Raw genomic sequence first — 19,110 nt, forward strand, 5'->3', positions numbered from 1 at the left:
AACATATAAATTGTTAATCTATATTGTCAATTTTGGCAGATAATTAAAAAAAAACTGCAAAAAACGCCATTTTTACGCATTCAAACATTCATATCTTGGAAACTAAACATCAGAATCAAAAACAAATTAATAGCGTTCATACTGTTTTTTAGTTCTTCCATTTGGATAAGATCGGTTCAGTCATTGCTGAGAAACACGAATGAGAATTTGTCCGTTACATACACACACAACAACACACACAGACATTGTCCCAAATCGTCGAGCTGAGTCGATTGGTATATAAGACTCGGCCTTCCGGGCCTCGGAAAAAATCTTGAAAGTTTGAGCGAATTCTATACATTTCTTTTATAAGAAATGTAAAAAGTTAAACTATAGCAATCTTTGGTAGTCAACCTAAAAGCCATCTGACGAAGAGAAACATCGACTAGTTTTTTATCCCAGGTTTGCAAGCATTAGTATTTCATGTTGCTCAAATTCCGTAGGGCATATTAAGCAGCCTAGGTTTATGTAGGAGGTTAAAAGCAAAACTGGAACGGAAACAATCACTCTGCGTTTTGTTTTATTATTTCAAATATTTAAACTGGTATACGCTGCCGTTTTCTTTGTTGCTTCATTTGAAACATGTTTAGAACTTCTGCGGTACAGTACTAGATTAATAATTGTGACAGTTCTGTAATGTTAAACTGAACATTTCAAAACTAGAACTTTAGTATTAGGAAGTGAATTTTTACTTTAATGTTACAGTTTTGTAACATATTACGTAAAAAAGAAACCCCGTCGTAAAAAAGCTTTTGCAAATGCCGTGTCAAATAAACATTTTTTGAAAAATGTGAATTATGGAAAATTTAATTGGAGAATAATATTTCATATTTCGTTGCAAAACCAAATATTTAATTTATAGAGTGTGGGCGTAAGTGCTGAGTGTATCGATTATATTTTACAAAGTTGCTAATTGTAATCGATGATTGCTAAAAGATAATTAATTAATTGAAATAATCTATTAGACTAAAAGCATAGAAGAGCGCATGGTGTTGTACTAGAATTTATAATTTTGCTATTGTTGGAGGGCAATGTATGTGTAAAAAAACTTTTTATGTGGTATTTTTAGTCACTAATTACACAAGCACGAAGAAGTGTCATCATAACAATAAAATAAATTTAAAATAGTTACTAAAGTTTTCTCATTTAAAGCTTAGCTGGTATGGATGATTTCCACAACTCCCCATGGTTCACAACTCCCCATAGTTCACAACTCTTCACGTCCCCTACTATAGTTACGAGACGCTTCATCAATTGATCCACAAGTCCATCATTTTGTGACATTTTTAGCGAAAAAAATATGCTTCTCAAATAGATAAGTAATAATGAACGATTTTTTTTTCAATATTCTCATTTAGCAAGTATTAAATGGCGGTTTTTTATCTTAAAACATGTATATTTTTTCGACAGTCAGACATTAAAGTTATATAGAGGATTTTTCAATAATAATGCGGATAATTATATCCGTAATTGTAGCCATACGGATAGTACGGATAGTAACCCCCACCGTAGTAGCCACCATAAGATGGAGCAATATGAATGTGTTTATGGAATCCAAATCCGAAAGTTTCCGCCTTATCCATATCATCCGCGTTACTCTCGACCGTCACTTGTTGGGTAGAGAAGTCCTTTGTAGATTCTGGCACATCCGCCGCTCGCGCTACTCGAAACACCGCTGGATGTGGTTGAGGGGTAACAATTGGCAGTCGGTCGTTCGATGGCATCGGGATCGTGCTCGCGGCACTGATCACAATAAGTGCAAACAGGCAGAATATCTGAGAAAAGAAAAGTAGTGTCTATAAACTTGCTGTTATTTAAAATATTTTTCTAAGTACTGTTTTCATTTTGAGATGTACACGACAAATAAGGAACTTCAGTAGAAACGATTGAGACAAACTGATGTCGATCATGGAGAGCTTACTTTCTTTTATACCTGGTTTTGACGTTGAGAATAGTGTGAATTGGTATGCTACGCTTAAAAGTGCGTCACGGCGGGCGGGTTTCATCGGTAGTCGAGTTAAAGAACTTCGCACGTCACTCGAGCTGTGCCACACAATGATTCATGTACAATTGTCGAATTTTTTAGTGGATTTGAAAATAAATTTATACATTTTGAATTTTTTAGTGATGCTGAAAAGCCTTGTATTAATTGTTTCACAGGATCATTTCTGCCATATTTTACTGGATGGTGAGATATAGTTAATTTTCCAAGATTGATCTTGTAATTAAATGTTTCCTAGAGTGCTACAATTTTATTTTTATAGAATCTGAAAAAAGGAAGAAAAAAGTACATCGATACGGGAAGAAGCTGCTCTCATAACCACAAATAATAATATATACTTGACATCCTACTTATAACTTTACATGAGGGATCTGTAGAGGTTCGTAGCATATTATATATCCTCAGATGAATTTTGTTTTGTGAGACCAAATCTCAGTCCATTTTTAATTTCTGAAAGCGGGCGATTGTTTTTTTTAAATAATCTCACGCAATGTTTACCATGATTAATAAAAACCAAGATTGCCTCTTAAAATAACGTATGATTTCTAGACGTTACTACAGCTGCCATTCGCAATCACACTGCAACGTCAGGAGCAACCATAAATTAATAAACTTGAGGAGCAACTTGCCAATTTGGATATTTGTTGTACATACACCAACAGGCCCTTTGGCTCTAATGCACAGTGCTCCGAATCCAGAATGTAGGATGTCAAAAATATTTGTATCTAAACTACTGATTTTACACCGTTGATATCTCCGAATCAAACAGTATGTGTCAAAATCATCTTCGAGATGGATGATTACACTAGTTTACAAAATAGATATAAAAATCTGAACATCAATATATGACCTCTGTTTTCGATGTCAAATTAAGTGTTCTTTAAAATAAAAAGTTCGTTTAGTGAAATCCAACATGGTGGTTGCTTAAACTAATTACATTTTAAAATTGCCAACATTTTCGCTTTTATCGCATTCAGCGTCCGGTTGAAGTCAAAGGCCGTCGCCACACTGTTAAAAATGCGCTGGAGTCCGGTAACAGCGCTCTGGCAACCATAGTTGGTTCTCCTGAACGGAACTCGCAGAAGAGAGTTATTACGCGGAGCTCGAACGCGAACTTGAAGATCCAGACGTCCGAGGATTGTAGGGTAATCCACTCTGGCAGAGAGTAAGTCCGAGACGAACAGGGCTCGAGAGCAGTTCCTCCGAATGCTGAGAGTATCGAGGTGTATTAGCTGGCAACGGTTTTCATAGCGCGGCAGCTGAAATCTGTTTCGCCATGGGAGATGCCGAAGGGCGAAGCGTATGAACCTTTTCATGAGATCGGCGAAAGAAAGGCGGGGTCCTTGTAATGTGATATTGACGTCATTAAAGTAGAGGAGGAATATTACTGAACCGAGATGGCTTCCTTGTGGTATGCCGGATGTAGCGAAGAATGGTGTAGATAGACAGTCCCTAATGCTGATTTGGAGTTGCCTTCCATCGAGGTAGGAACGAAACCAGCGCAGAAGTTGTCCATGAATACCGAGTTTGTCCAGCTTCGCTATTGCGATATCATGATTGATTTTGTCGAAGGCCGCAGACAGATGTAAATAGCATCGGTTAACAATCCGTGAGCGAATCCATCCATTACACATGTTGTGAACGAGAGCAGGTTTGTCGTTGTCGATCGTTTAGGCATGAAACCGTGTTGGTCATATGCAATGTAGTGTTTGCAGTGAAAGAAAATAGGATCTAACACAACCAGCTCGAATAGTTTTGATACGGCACTTAAACACGAGATTCCCCGATAATTGTCAATGTTCGATTTGTTTCCTTTTAGCATTGAAAAAGCTTTACTCTACTATATGGGGCTGGGGCTAGGTGTAAAACTAAAATCTGATTTCGAACAGCGTCACGAAAATGTGGCATAATTTTAAATTACTGTAGCGTTGTTAATTGTTGATGGATTTACGTTATTTATTCACTAATCGATTCAGAGAAGTTCAACTTAAAAATTGGTTGCAACTATAAATTGGTATTTCAACTGCACACAATTGAAAATCCGTATTATTGTGAAAACATTGGGAATTCGTTTTGTTAATTGTTGATTTTCATAATTCGAACACCAATTGATTCTAAAAATTGCCAGTAAAAAGCTGGAAGGATTTTATTCGCAGTTCCAAATAACGATGGCGAAACAGAAGCGAGATAGCGAATTGCTGGTTCATACCGTCAATATTAGACGTGCAGGCAAGGCTCAAATCATTCCATGGAATTTTCGTTCCATAGAATTAGAACGAATATATAATGGAAAAAGAATTCAATTAGAAAATTCCTTTAATTGTATTAAGTTTGTACTTGTTAATTCTGTTCCTTTATCAGTGAATCAAAATACAAGCAAATATTCAAAATAATCCCCGATGATTTCTGCAAAACCCTCAAGAAAATTAGTGAATGTGACAACCCGGGTACTAAGCGAAAGCCATACCAAAAAGAATGATGATAATATTTTAATTTATGGTACAAAAGGGTCTTCCATCTGCAGTTGATAAAAGAGATCGCCTGGTGTCACATAGTGCTTATTTGATCTGAGGAATGTTCGTCTGTATGTATGCAGCAGAAACGAATCGCCGGTTAAGTTCGAATTGTTTTAAAGGATTCTCGTCCCGCATCCGAAAAATAGTTACTAGCAAATCGTCCTTATTAGGACGCATAAATAATGGAAAAAGAATTCAATTAGAAAATTCTTTTAATTAACTTGTATTATGTTTGTGCTTGTTAATTCTGTCCCTTTACCATTGAATCATAATGTAAGCAAATATTCAAAATAATAATCCCCGATGATTTCTGCACAACCTTTATGAAAATTAGTGAATGTGGCAACCCTGCGAAACTAAGCGAAAGCCACACCAAAAATGCTGCATTTTCAATGTGACTTCGGTCGTGTCTTGTACACAACCCTTTAATTTTTTATGAACTGGAAACATGTGCGTTCCAACAAGAAGGGAATGTTTCAGTAGTGAGTGATAGCTCGAAGACTCGCCGAAGTGGTTCAAGAAGTCCGCTGATGCACTTTTTGGTAAAAATCGAGGGAACACCATCTGGACTCGGGAAACAAGATGCTTTCAGTTTGCCATTTGCTGCAAGAATGGCAGCATTATCGACACAAATTCGGTTGATGGTTCGTTCTAGAGAAGGAGTTAAATATGAAATATTATGTTAAATTAAAGGTGGTTCTGACGTTATTTACGAGTTTATTAATCTTTTATTTATTTTTTCCTAATTTTTTAATGAAAAATGAGTGCTGGGTTAAAGTTTTGAGTAAGATATAATAATCTTATGTTTATTTTGATTATAAAAGTTTTAACCTTAGGGTGACTCATGTCTTTTTCGGGTTAGAGAAATCTCCTTAGAAAAATCTCTAATCCTATGTGCGGGGTTGGGAATCGAACTCATCTGAGCTGCGTACAAGGCAATCAATTTACCAACTACGCTATGCCCTCTCCATCTATCCTAAAAATTATATTTTCAGGGTATTTGAAACATGCTTATTACCAATGAAAATAAGTACTTGTGTGTTTAAATTGGATGAAAATTGTAAAAGGTATTACATTTTCTGTAGGATTGGAATTTTTGTGTTTCTCTCGGTTAACTTATTGAACCGTCTCGTTCCCATTTTTTTGTAGGACTTGTTACATAATATAGGAGGGATTCTCTGTTAGAACTATGTTAAGGTTGAACGGAGAATGGTGCAAGAATCGAAAACAAACAAGTTTATTTTCTACACCATGTACTAAATTTACCGCCCGAGGTTCCCGTGATTGATCAAAGCCTGTTGAAATTGCATATTGAACCAATTGTATGATACTTGGGAGTAGTACATCATACTCAACGTGCAACCTAAAGAGATTAAGATTATAGTATGATCAATAACGTAGATGGCCACCCCCATGCAGATTTGCCTCATCATTGGCATGCGTTCGCCGAAATGTTATAAATGAGGGTCACCCGAATAGTACAAATATTTCTTCCATGCTAACATAGATGTAGAATAAACAGGTTTTGTGGGAAATATAATATCCTATTGAATTATCGTTCTGGACAAGGAACTGTGCACTTCTGTGCTCTAAGTCTTTTAACCAGGCTCAAACTAGATTTTTTATTGACGAAAAACAAGACTAAAATAAATTAAATATAGATAAAGCTGCCATTTGAATTCGAAAATCAAGAATTTTCAAGAAAAATATAGAAAGTGTAGACATTTGTTGCATGTTTCGACGAAACTGGTTTTCTCAAATAATTCTGCTCCACCGAATAACGCGTTTGTCCAACGTTTGTTTTCCCGCCCACGAACTCCTCATATAACACTCGTGGCGTAAGGTTCTGATTCACGTGCAAAATCAGTTGGAAAGTACATGTGACGTGATGTGAAATTCCGGCGTTCATCTCAGTGTTGTGACGCAATTTTGTCCTATGCTATTACGTGCCATAACTTTGCCATAGACGTAGATGGACATTTGACACGTGAATATGAGAAAAAAAATATTGTAGCTTAAAAAATGCGACAAAAGATTAAGATTATTGGTTATTAGAAATCCGAGAAATTTGATACAGTTTATACACATGAATACCACGAATTTCGATACCTATATTGAGTGAGGTTTTACGCAGATTTTTTCTCATAGGGCTTCGGGAACCTTCATAGTTGGTCAATGCTGTTTCAGACTAGTTTTTGGCATCAGCGGTTTCGACCTGCGCATTATGCAATTTCAAACTAACTCTGTTACGCACAAAATCGGGTGCACATTTTTGCAACACAGGTGGTTCGGATTAGGCAATCCATGAGACGTTTCTGATCAGCTGATTATTTCTTCTTTACTTATTCTGACGTTACTCCGAGGGGTGCGATGTCCGACAATATCGTTGATTCGATCCAACATCAAACCAATCGGACTAACAAAGTTGTTTGTCGGACGAGTTTTTCTGTTCGCAGGAGTACACTTGTTGACAGAACCCACCGCTGAATTGTCAAACAAACGTCTAATGGATTGCCTAATTGTAGTATTGATGAAGTAATATGAATTGTAAAGAATTGTTTACAGTATATTTTGATAAAATGTTTATTCAATATTTTTTTCGTGATAAAATATCTTATGTGTTGGGAGCATAATTCGAGAAAAATATTAAATAAAAAGTTTGGGACTGGAAAAATTGAAAAAATATTATTGTCTGAGCGCTGACCACCACAATGATTCCTACCCATACAAAAGTTAGTAATAACCTAAAAGTAGGAAAAGTAAGCCATTTGAAACTTATTCTCACTTAATTTGGATGCCTGAAGTCATATCTACCATAATTTTGTTTCACAAATGTATCAGAATGATTGTTTAAACTAAGAATTAAAAGGGAGCGTTCAGTATGAATATTATTATTTTTGAACAAATATTCATATGTAACTCAATCCTTTAAATTATCTGAAGAAATTTATATAAATCATTGAAGTAGAGAAATTAAATTACATCAATAACTGTAAAATGTTGCATGAGAAAAAGGAAAGGCTCTACTATGCTATATTTCTCTAAGAGCCATTACAACTCAGAGTTTTCCAAAGTGACCCAAATGAACTGATATCTTCAAGTGTATCAAAGATTATGGGAAACACAAAATTATCGCTTAAAACATTTAAAAAAATGAAAATATCGCATTCGTACGCTCTAATAAAAACAACAAATTTGACATTTTCTCATATATTTTTCGGATATTCTAATAGACAACACTTCTTTTAAATTTGTGGTAACGTTTTGACGCATAATGAAAATATTAGTACTAATTCCAACAATAAAATTAAATTAAATATATTGCTCACTTTTCGGCCGTCCACTATACTTCGTTTAAAAATATACATAACATGACAAAAATGGACAGCTGTCTTATCTCACAAAGAAATACGAGGTGTAATGTTTCCATTATTGTAATAATAAAGCAGTTAGACAGTAAATACGCATTAAACTATGGATGGTTCAGCGTATGAAATTTCATACGCTATGATATAATGGGTTAGGAGAAAATTTAATAAGAATCAATTTTGATAAAACTATTTCTAGCGCGCAGAATTTTAAAAATCCATTATCTTTGTTATTTATAGTAGTCGCACATTTTACCGCATTGAATACAAAACAGCTGCACATAAGTCCGATCAGATGGTGCAACAGTATAGTGACTTCGATCAGTAGTGCAAACAAAGTTATTTGCACTTTAAAATTGGGAAACTATCCAGCAGAAATTTAGTATATTGATTTAGTAGAATGAACTTCACCGTTTCCAAAATACGTTTGGCCACATTCACATTTGTCCAAAATTTGTGAAAGGATTCAAAATGAGAAACGCAAACGTAAAGTCACTTCCTCTTGGGGCATTAAATCGGTTGGTTACTCTAGTTCCAATAGCAAAATACACTCTATATATTAATTTTAATCGTATTATTGTGTAGTGAGTATGGAAGCCAGATCAGTAGCGTTTACTAAAACTTTATTTAAATTGGTTTCAATATAGTAGCGCTCGATCTATTACAATCAAGGGTAACATTTAGATTTTGGACAAATTAAGATCATTATTCCAACTAATATAAGATTAGTAAATTGCACATCCTTCTTCATGGGCCATTAAAAATTAGTTATTGAGGAACATGCTTGCTATATACACATCCCGAAGCAGTGTGGGATGCAGTATCACGAAAAACCATATATTTTAAATCTTTTAGAACGACATGACGGTTATACGAATCATCTCGTGGTATAAGTCCAGTGACGCGCGAAATTCCTTCGCACGACACCAGACCAGACCGGCCCGCTGTGACGCATTATCAATCGAAGTTTACTTTTCACATTATTCTCAACATTGGAAATCTGGACTGGACCAGGTATAAAAGAAAGCAAACTCTCCCTGACCGATATCAGTTTACCTCGACCGTTCCAACTAAGTTGTGAAACAAATTTTTTAGGTTTGAACTTAAAATTCTAATCGGATATCTCAAAATGAAATCGGTAATTAGGAACAAATTTCAGATAGCAAAAAGTTTATAGACATTTACGAAAAAACATTTCTATCCACAGATATTCTGCCTGTTTGCACTTATTGTAATCAGTGCCGCAAGCACGATTCCGATGCCACCGAACGACCGGCTACCAGTTGGTGTGCCTCAACCACATCCAGCACTGTTTCGAGTAGCGCGGGCGGCTGAGGTGCCAGAATCTTCAAAAGACTCTTCCACAAAGCAAGAGGTTGTCGAGAGCAGTGCGGATGATGATATGGATAAGGCGGAAACTTTCGGTTTTGGATTCCATAAACACATTCATATTTCCCCATCCTACGGTGGCTACTATGGCGGGGGTTACTATCCGTACTATCCATATGCGTATAATTATGGCTACAACTATCCTTATTATTATTATTGATAAATTTGTATACAAATAATCTTCTACTGTCGAAAATGTAATCATATTTTATGACTTACAAATACAACTATAAAAATCAATTTGAAATATCTGATTTTGCATGCGAATATTGAGAAAAAACCCTTTAATTGGAACGCGAAAAGGAATTCTTGAAATGCATAATTATCGAAAAAAGTATATTATATATCTATTCTTCAACAAGACCTCTTCAAATTCCGCCATAGATTTCCTAGCTATAGCGCATTGACCCTAAGTTTCGAGTTTAGGTAATGTATTTTATTACCCGGGTTTGGGGGATCATGTAAATTAGATTTTTTTAACACTACAAAATAGTTATCACGTCAATATGTTGCTTCAAAAACGTAATTTCGCACTGGAATGCACTAGTCCTGTGGTGCGAGCAACACTCAAGCCTTCTTTGCGCCGTTGTCCCGCACGTGTGATTCGGATTCTTAACAGAAATAGTTTGTTTATTGTTTAGATATCTGCTGCCAGTAGTTTGTGTCTCAGGGATGAATCACCCAGATCCATTGTCAATATGACGAATTAAGAGAGCATAGGAGTTTTTTCCTTGTTTTCTGCAATTAAAAAAAAATCTGTGATGAAAAATCGATTGAGGTTTATTGCATATTACAAAGCACACTTTAGGTTTGGAATAAAATTTTTAGTTGCATACGAAAACCTCTTCACCACTCCCATCTGGATCTGTGAAGTTGTGAAAACAAAAAATGAGGAAAAGTGGTACATAGATTGGCGTTCGTAAGTTCAACAGAATTAAAAACGTCCATACAGGTCTTAAGGAGGGCGTCTGGTGTAAAGTACCCAAACTGAAGGTTATTTTGGTTTACGATTTTGAAGGCGAGGTAACAGTGGATCTTTTGTGTAATGTTAAGATTTATTTATACATTCGTTGGGTATGGAAAAAAATATTTTCTGTTACGCGAAGCCACACATACGGTCGTTCCAAGAGTAGACGTCCAACCCTTTCCACGTCGAGGAGCGCCGCTGCTAACTCTCGATAAAATTGTCTGATACGGGAGTCGATTTACCACAAAAAATAGAAAAAAGTTCTAGTTTTGGAAAATGGCTTCATGAAAACCGAAAAATCTCATATTTTACTGTGTAATTTGCTTACTTTTCTTTAAAATAATAGGGAGAAATTTTTTTTTTAATAAGTTTTTTTGTGGCTCGTCGACAGGCTACACATATTGTGCGTTCTCATAAAAAAAATCAAGTCAATTCGTTGATTAGTTTTTGAGTTATCGTGTCGCCAATTTGAAAAACGCGGTTTCGAGAAAACGCTGTTAAAAGGTGTTCAACATCAAATTGCATCACGGAAAAACGCTGTAGAAAATTACCTATTGGGTATTTTCTCGTGAAAATTTGGGTAGAAGTAGTTTAGAGTGGATTGTTTACAGTTACAATTGCTCAGAGCTTACCTTAACCAGGTAATATAGCGGTAAGGTGCCGGTCTCATTAGCCAGTATGTTCGATCTCCGAACTGCAACTAACTGGGCTAATGGTACTAAATATCGACTCTGAAGTCAGTCGGTACAGAAGGTAAAATCTTATAAAAGGACTGCAGTAGCAAGAATTACTCCTATTTGTTACTACATTTTGTGAAACCAGCTAAAAACCTTTAACGTGGTAGAATTCAGTCCTGTTCACTGTCGTAGTATAGCAAAACTTCTTATAATTGTAACTGCAGCCACTATCGTTATCCTTACACTGATGGTGATTTCATTAGATTGCATTAAAATTTGATCACACCATTGACGTTTGAATTGGGAGGAAAACAAGTCGTTTGCACGGCGAATTGGGAGGAAAACAAACTGCTTCTGGGCTCAAGGGGAGGGCGGTAGCATAAAAATGCGAGATCTCAGTGTGCGTATTTTAAACGTCAGATATCTCAATACGAACGACACTATACGTCATCTTCATAAGTGGGAAATACAAATAGATTATCACAAGGAGTCAACTTGCGTCAGACAATTACGCTGCTGTTGTCTTTCGTACCATCATTGCATATTAAATCACGGTTTCGTGCACCACCTGATTCAATACTGTATCCAAAATGACAAATGTTTCCCCTAACGATAATAGAAATAGCAATTGCATGCCGATTTGGGGCTGCGGAATTCGTTGCATGTTTATCACTTGTATAATTTAAATTCACTGTCGTAGAACAGGACTGAATTTTACCACGTTAAAGGTTTTTAGCTGGTTTCACAAAATGTAGTAACAAATAGGAGTAATCCTTGCTACTGCAGTCCTTTTATAAGATTTTACCTTCTGTACCGACTGACTTCAGAGTCGATATTTAGTACCATTAGCCCAGTTAGTTGCAGTTCGGAGATCGAACATACTGGCTAATGAGACCGGCACCTTACCACTATATTACCTGGTTAAGGTAAGCTCTGAGCAATTGTAACTGTAAACAATCCACTCTAAACTACTTCTACCCAAATTTTCAAGAGAAAATACCCAATAGGTAATTTTCTACAGCGTTTTTCCGTGATGCAATTTGATGTTGAACACCTTTTAACAGCGTTTTCTCGAAACCGCGTTTTTCAAATTGGCGACACGATAACTCAAAAACTAATCAACGAATTGACTTGATTTTTTTATAAGAACGCACAATATGTGTAGCCTGTCGATGAGCCACAAAAAATTTATTAAAAAAAATTCTCCCTATTATTTTAAAGAAAAGTGAGGGAATTATACAGTAAAATATGAGATTTTTCGGTTTTCATGAAGCCATTTTCCAAAACTCGATCTTTTTTCAATTTTTCTATTGTGGTAAATCGACTAACTACAAGTCTAAGCTTTACAAAATTTCCCGTATCAGACAATTTTATCGAGAGTTCGCATCGGCGCTCCTCGACGTTTTCCACTTTGGACGTTGGTCGTCTACTCTTGGAACGATCGTATGTCGTTGCTGTTGTGCTATCTTATGACAAACGCCATTTTGGGGTAAATTTAGTTAGATATGCCACATTACTTGTCTAAAAAATCTCTACAAAGTGGCGTTTACAGAATTTTGACATTCTGCTTGAGTACTGTGATATAGCGAGAAACGTGCTGAGAAATTTTTAATTTTTTGCTTCAAATGGCTGTGTCTGAGGATTGGCTAAAATTATCTTGATGTATAAGATGTTTTGCCATTGTGTCTCTCAGATAGTTTTACATATCTATCTGAGAAACACAATGGCATAATCATTTTCAAAACAAAAATGCTCGAATTGTGAGAAAAATGCAATTTTAGTTTTAAACTGGAAATATAGCATATTTGGCAACACTGTAACCAAAAATTACTATTTTTTCTAGATTCCCTGACTCATTTCCTTCAAAATGCATCTAACCGTTTGTTTATAGACCAAATAAAGACAAAGATATGAATAAAAGTTAATAATTGATGATTTTTTTCTATGGAAAATTTTCCATGCACGAATATGACACGCCATACAAATTTTGTCATCAATACACGCCTATGACACGTGTGAGTGCTTTTGTTTACATTCCTTGGTAGTAGAGGTAGAGCATCTGCGGGAAAAAGTGTCTCACCGCACCGCAGATTTTGCGTAATTGTAATTACCGCAACCGCGATGAACCCTATTCGGGACTTTCTACAATAGGAAGTCCCGAAAAACAGTGCAAGGAGCATTGGGACCATTCATAAATTACGTAACGCAAAAATTGCCCAAAATGGACTCCCCCCTCCCCCCATGTAACAAATCGTCACAAATTTCTTCATCCCTCCTCCCCTGTTACGTAACAAATTCCTAGAAAAAATTTTTTTTCTTCGGTGAAAACATGTTACGTAACGATCTAGCTAACTCCCCCTCCCCCCTATGTCACAATATGTCACAACTTGTTGTACCCCCTCCCCCCTAAAAGCGTTACGTAATTTATGAATGGTCCCATTTGACAACGCATCCCACGATTTAATGAAGAATGTTATGATTCAACGTAATTTTGACAGAGCTATTGTGGATTGGATTTCCGAAATGTTGAATAAAAGAGAAATAATATGCAGTCATCGAAGTTCAACAATCATGGCAAGAACTGTGAGAGGTCCACAAGTAGGGGTACTCTCACCTCTGTTGTGGCCATTGATAGTTGATGGGTTATTATCACTACTGGAGGCAAACGGATTTGAAATAATTAGTTTTACGGACGACGTAGTAATTATTGTTCGTGGTAAATATGAACAAACAATCATAGATAGATTGCAATATGCTCTGAATTTCACTGCAGCGTGGTGCAAAGATGAGGGGCCATCCATAAACCCTCGTAAGACCACGGTTATTCCATTTACATGTAAAAGAAAATTTGAAACACCTGATTTATATTTAGAAGGAACAAAATTGACCCTTTCATTGAAGGTAAAATATCTAGGAGTGATCATTGATAACAAGCTCAATTGGAATTTACATATAGATCAAATTATAAGTAGTAGACTTATGGATAAGTAAAAAAACCCTTTGGGAAGAAATGAAACCTAAAATGATTCATCGGATCTATATAGATATAGTAAGACCTAGAATAACATACGCGAGTTTAGTTTGGTGGCCAAAAACTAAAGTTAGGTACGCACAGAAAAATTACAAGGGCTTGCTACGATTTCTATCACAGGATCAATTCGTAGTACGCCGCGCCGTCTAAAGCACTAGATGCAATGTTGAGTTTATTACCTTTACATTTATAAGTGCAAATGGAAGCTGAGAAAAGCACACTAAGACTGAAAAGAACTAAACAGTTCTTTGATGGAGACCTTAGGGGACATCTTAGTAATCTAAAGGTCCGAAAGTCGAAATCAATCCGTTAGGAAATCAAACTGACTCAGTGGCGTAGCCAGAAATTTGGTTTGGAGGGGGTTTTGATGAAAATCGCAAATTTTTTGAAAAAATGCTAAAATTTAATATGAGTTTAATAAATTATTGAAAACTCAAAAACATAAGTAGTATAACAGATGTCATTCCAGTCTACAAACAAGAAGGATCAACATGGAACAGTTTTCAAACCTCTATAGATTATTTTCTTGTATAATATGTCAATGAAGTCAAAAATTGCGATCTTTTAAAGTGGGATAAATGATCTAAAAAATTTTCAACGTTCAAGATCACCTAATATAATAATCCTTGACTTTGAAGGTTTGACAACTTCGGGAAGTTATCAACATAAAACAGCGCCTGCTTTGATATAGAAATTTTAGTGATTAACTCTCATAGAGGTAATTATGGTGAATTAATTTTTCAAAAATATTAAGAGGCATGGTGCCTTCAGCAAAGTTTTTGATAATGTCATTTCAAACAATTTTGTTGAAAATATGAAGGCTACATGAATTCAACATATAGGGATTTAAATGAACTGGGCCTGCTATATTTCTTCTTAGTGAGGAAAAATTTAGGTGAAAACTATTTTTTTCTGCCCTACGGATAAAATTGTTTGAAACATTCATTGCGAGTTGAGAACACAAAACCTATAACTAAATTATGGATGGATGGAACTGAAACTTGCGTTTCGACTTCATCTCATCAGAATCCGACACTAACTTGGTGGGCGGACTAAGCTAGCGCCGAATTGATGCTAGCTCCTGAAAATGGAACCACTCTTTGTGTTTTTGAGTCCTTTTAATATCTGGGAATTATTTGTTTTAAATCCAGTTCCCTTATTTTTTTTTGTAAGCTTCAAAGGCACCTTGAACGCAATGTGAATTTATTATTTAATTACCGCAGAAGAGATTTAACAAATACAGTAATTTCAGAATAGCTTGTTGTAAAGGTTTTCTACTACTATATTTCGATACCCTGAATATGTGGGATATTTATGTCTTTGACAAAGTTGTTTGAAATAGCACTTTCGAAAACTTTGCTGGAGACATTAAGTCTCGACCCAAATTTGGTTGAAGAGTAATTCTTGTCTATAATAACCGTCAAAATTATTCTATCAGCAGATGAACAGTTTTACGTTTTGAAATTCTTCAATGTTACTTAACATCGAAATTTGGCAGTTTCGAATGAATGTGATCGTGACCGTTAAAAATTTATCGAGCATTAATTTTACTTTTCTTCATTAGTCAACCTCACAACTAGTACGTAGCACACAAAATTTTAGTACGCCATTTATTGTATCCTGCTAAGAGGCTATTCATATAGTTGATAATACAACAAAAATCCAATGCTCATAAAACCGATCCTGACCTGCTAGAGACAAAATTACATCAGCTTTCAACAAGTTTCTGAAATGTTATTCTTGTTGTTAACCATATTGAATTGTTGTCTAAACTCTACACAATCTAAAAAAATACATTTTCAGCAAATGTTGAAATGTATGTAAGTTTTCGGTAAACAAGCTTATGTTTTATATGCAATCAAACTATTCAAATTAAGATTCCCATTCGAAAAATTGTCTCTAATCCATATTTTGAAGCATCCTTCCTAAAATGAGCTCATAATAATTCAGACAGTTATTTTATTTTACATTGAAATAATTTGACAACTATGGGATTTTGGCTAAGAGATAAGTTACAAGATCCCCTTCCCACAATTTTCCAAAAGTTCTCATGACGCTTTAAACACAGTTCTCAATGTAGTGATCGGAGAATATTTTTCCAAAAATATTTTGTGGAATATTAAATTAAATTCGTCAGCATCAATTTTTTTTTCAATTCAAATAATTTTGGTTTGGGGGGGGGGGGGTTTAACCCCCAAACCCCCCCTGGCTACGCCACTGAACTGACTAGATGAATAGGAACTATAACTTTGAACGCCTATTCAACCTGTCTGAACCAAGTCGCACTGAATGGGAAATATGATGACCTACTGTTAAACCAGGATAAATAGTTTTCTACACTGATGGATTTAAACTTTGTTACTTAGTTTAATGGGATGGGGTAATTGGTCCTGGGGTTAACGTATCAATATCTACGGATAAATGGGCAACTGTATTTCAAGTACAGGCAATTACTAAATGTGCCACGATTTGTTTACAAAGTAATTACAGGCATACGAATATATGCATCTTCTCTTATAGTCAAGCGGCCCTTAAAGCATTGAAGTCAGTTACGTGTACCTCTAAATTGGTTTGGGAATGCATTCAATTGCTACAGCAGGTGGCTCAAAAAGTACGGTGAATCTTTTCTGGGTACCTGGACACTGCGGAATTGAAGGCAATGAAAAGGCAGACTGAACTGACTGACTGAACCATTTTGTGGGGTCTCAGAATGCACCATAAAATGGAATTGAAGAAGTGGGAAAATTCAATCATGGATGCCATTTGGAAAAATAATACTACTGCCCGACAATACAAAAGATTTATCTCACCAAATAAAATAATAACTCAAAGACTGCTTAGTATGTCTAAGAAGGATTTAAGTATTTTCAGTGGTTTAGGGCACGGTCTCAGTAAATATTACCTTAAGCAACTAGGCAAAATAGAAGATGATACCTGTCGCTTCTGCAACCTAGATAGGGAGAGCAAATTATTCGATAAGGGGGTAATACAACCCTTAGATGCATGGACGATTGCACCGAGTAAAGCGATAAACTTTATCTGTTCTATAATACCTTACTGGAACCATGCCTATAGTCAGCAGGTGCGAATCACTCAGATTAATAGTGATACAACACCCTGATGTGGCATACAATAAAAAGGGACCTGCTACAATAGATCAAAACACTGGTCGCAGAGGAATATGTACCAGATAAAAAAACTTCCAAGTTCAAACACGTACTTTTGAGTGTATACGTAAGCGAATCGATTTTCTTTGAAAATTTTATATGAGACCATCCCCTTAAGAGCTCATGCCAGCAAGTTTCTAATTTGGCAAAAATAACTCTGCCATTTTTGCACCGATTTTGATGATAAATAGATCGTTGGATGCGGAAAAATACATGTTATTTTTAATTTTTCATTAAAACAAAAACGCTTCTTTATAAAAAATGTAGAGTAACTCATATTTTTCGTGATTACTTTCAAATTGTTTTCCCAAAATCGCATAGAACTTTTAACAAAAGAACATAAGATAGCATTCCATTGTATAGGTTTTCCTCTTTCCAGAACACCCGAAAAGCTAACATTTTTTTTATTTACTGTTTTGGAGTCTTTGGGCACACAATTGACCTCATTGATTGTATATTAGGTACTCCGAAAATGATTTTGCATACTGGCATGATATCAAATCAGGTCAAAACACCATAGAATCGCAGTGCTGTATAAAAACAACTGTTGACACAGTGAGCGAGTATGGCGTAGTTGGTGAATCGATTGCCTTGTACGCAGCTCACCTTCGATTCCCAACCCAACTTATAGGGATAAAAAATTTAGTTAACCTAACCTGAAAAAGAGGCGAATGACCTTAAGGTTTTACCTCTATAATAGAAAACTGACATTTTTAAGGCAATCTTTAAGGTAAGTTTCCTAGTTCACAATCCCGGTTGTAACATCATAAACCTAAACTTCGTTTGCACAACTGCAGATTGCTTATCAAACCAACTTTTTCGTGGCCACTTGTTTGCAGTTTTTGTCCGTTGCACCCGCAGTCTGAAAAAAGTGCAGACTTTTCTTTGTTTAGTTAAAAAAGATTCTTATTGGTTTTTGGATCATTCATAATTCATCTGCTCACTCGAAAACCAACATATGGATATATAACATAGAGAATAACTAAAATTATACCGACGATAGATTTCAAGAGTTAGTTTTCATGTTCCAATGAAAAGATTTTTCTCAATATTCACAAGCAAAATAAAATATTTGAAATTGATTTTTGTAGTTGTATTTGTACGTCTATGGTTATATTTTCGACAGTCAGACATAAAACTATACAGAGAATTTTCAGTAATAATACGGATAGTTATATCCATAATTGTACGCATATGGATAAGACGGATAGTAACCCCCGCCATAGTAGCCACCGTAAGATGGGGAAATATGAATGTGTTTATGGAATCCAAATCCGAAAGTTTCAGCCTTATCCATATCATCCGCACTGCTCTCGACAACCTCTTGCTTTGTGGAAGAGTCTTTTGGAGATTCTGGCACCTCAGTCGCCCGCGCTACGCGAAACAGTGCTGGATGTGGTTGAGGGGCACCAACTGGCAGTCGGCCGTTCGATGGCATCGGAATCGTGCTCGCAGCACTAATTACAATAAGTGCAAACAGGCAGCAGATCTGTGGATAGAAATGGTTTTTCGTAAATGAAAAAATAATAATTTTTCGTAAATGAAAAAATAATAATTTTTTGTAAATGAAAATAATGGAATAAATCGTTTATTCCTAATTACCGATTTCATTTTGAGATATCCGATGAATAGAATTTTAAGTTCAAACCTAAGAAATTTGTTTCACAACTGAGTTGGAACGGTCGAGGCAAACTGATATTGGTCAGGGAGAGTTTGCTTTCTTTTATACCTGGTCCAGTCCATATTTCCAATGGTGAGAATAATGTGAAAAGTAAGCTTCGATTGATAATGCGTCACGGCGGGCCGGTCTGTTCTGCTGTCGCGTGAAGGAATTTCGCACGTCACTAGACTTGTACCATGAGATGATTCGTATAATCGTCGTGTCGTTCTAAAAGATTTAAAATGTATGGTTTTTCCATTTGAATTGAGTCTTTCGTGATTCTGAATCCTACAC

At 35.8% G+C, this 19,110-nt stretch overlaps 1 protein-coding gene across 1 annotated transcript; it reads right to left on the reverse strand.

Annotated features, from left to right (window-relative positions):
• Positions 1-18,309: 18,309 nt before the first annotated feature.
• Positions 18,310-18,841, reverse strand: LOC131687935 (uncharacterized). The gene is made up of 2 exons (XM_058972032.1): positions 18,759-18,841; positions 18,310-18,645 (listed from the first exon to the last, which is right to left on the reverse strand). Exons 1-2 carry the CDS (start codon positions 18,765-18,767, stop codon positions 18,310-18,312), a joined length of 345 nt encoding a protein of 114 aa, XP_058828015.1. The 5' UTR covers positions 18,768-18,841.
• Between the last annotated feature and the right edge of the window lie 269 nt (positions 18,842-19,110).

The sequence above is a fragment of the Topomyia yanbarensis genome, chromosome 3 (genome assembly GCF_030247195.1).
Source record: "Topomyia yanbarensis strain Yona2022 chromosome 3, ASM3024719v1, whole genome shotgun sequence".
NCBI lineage: Eukaryota > Metazoa > Arthropoda > Insecta > Diptera > Culicidae > Topomyia > Topomyia yanbarensis.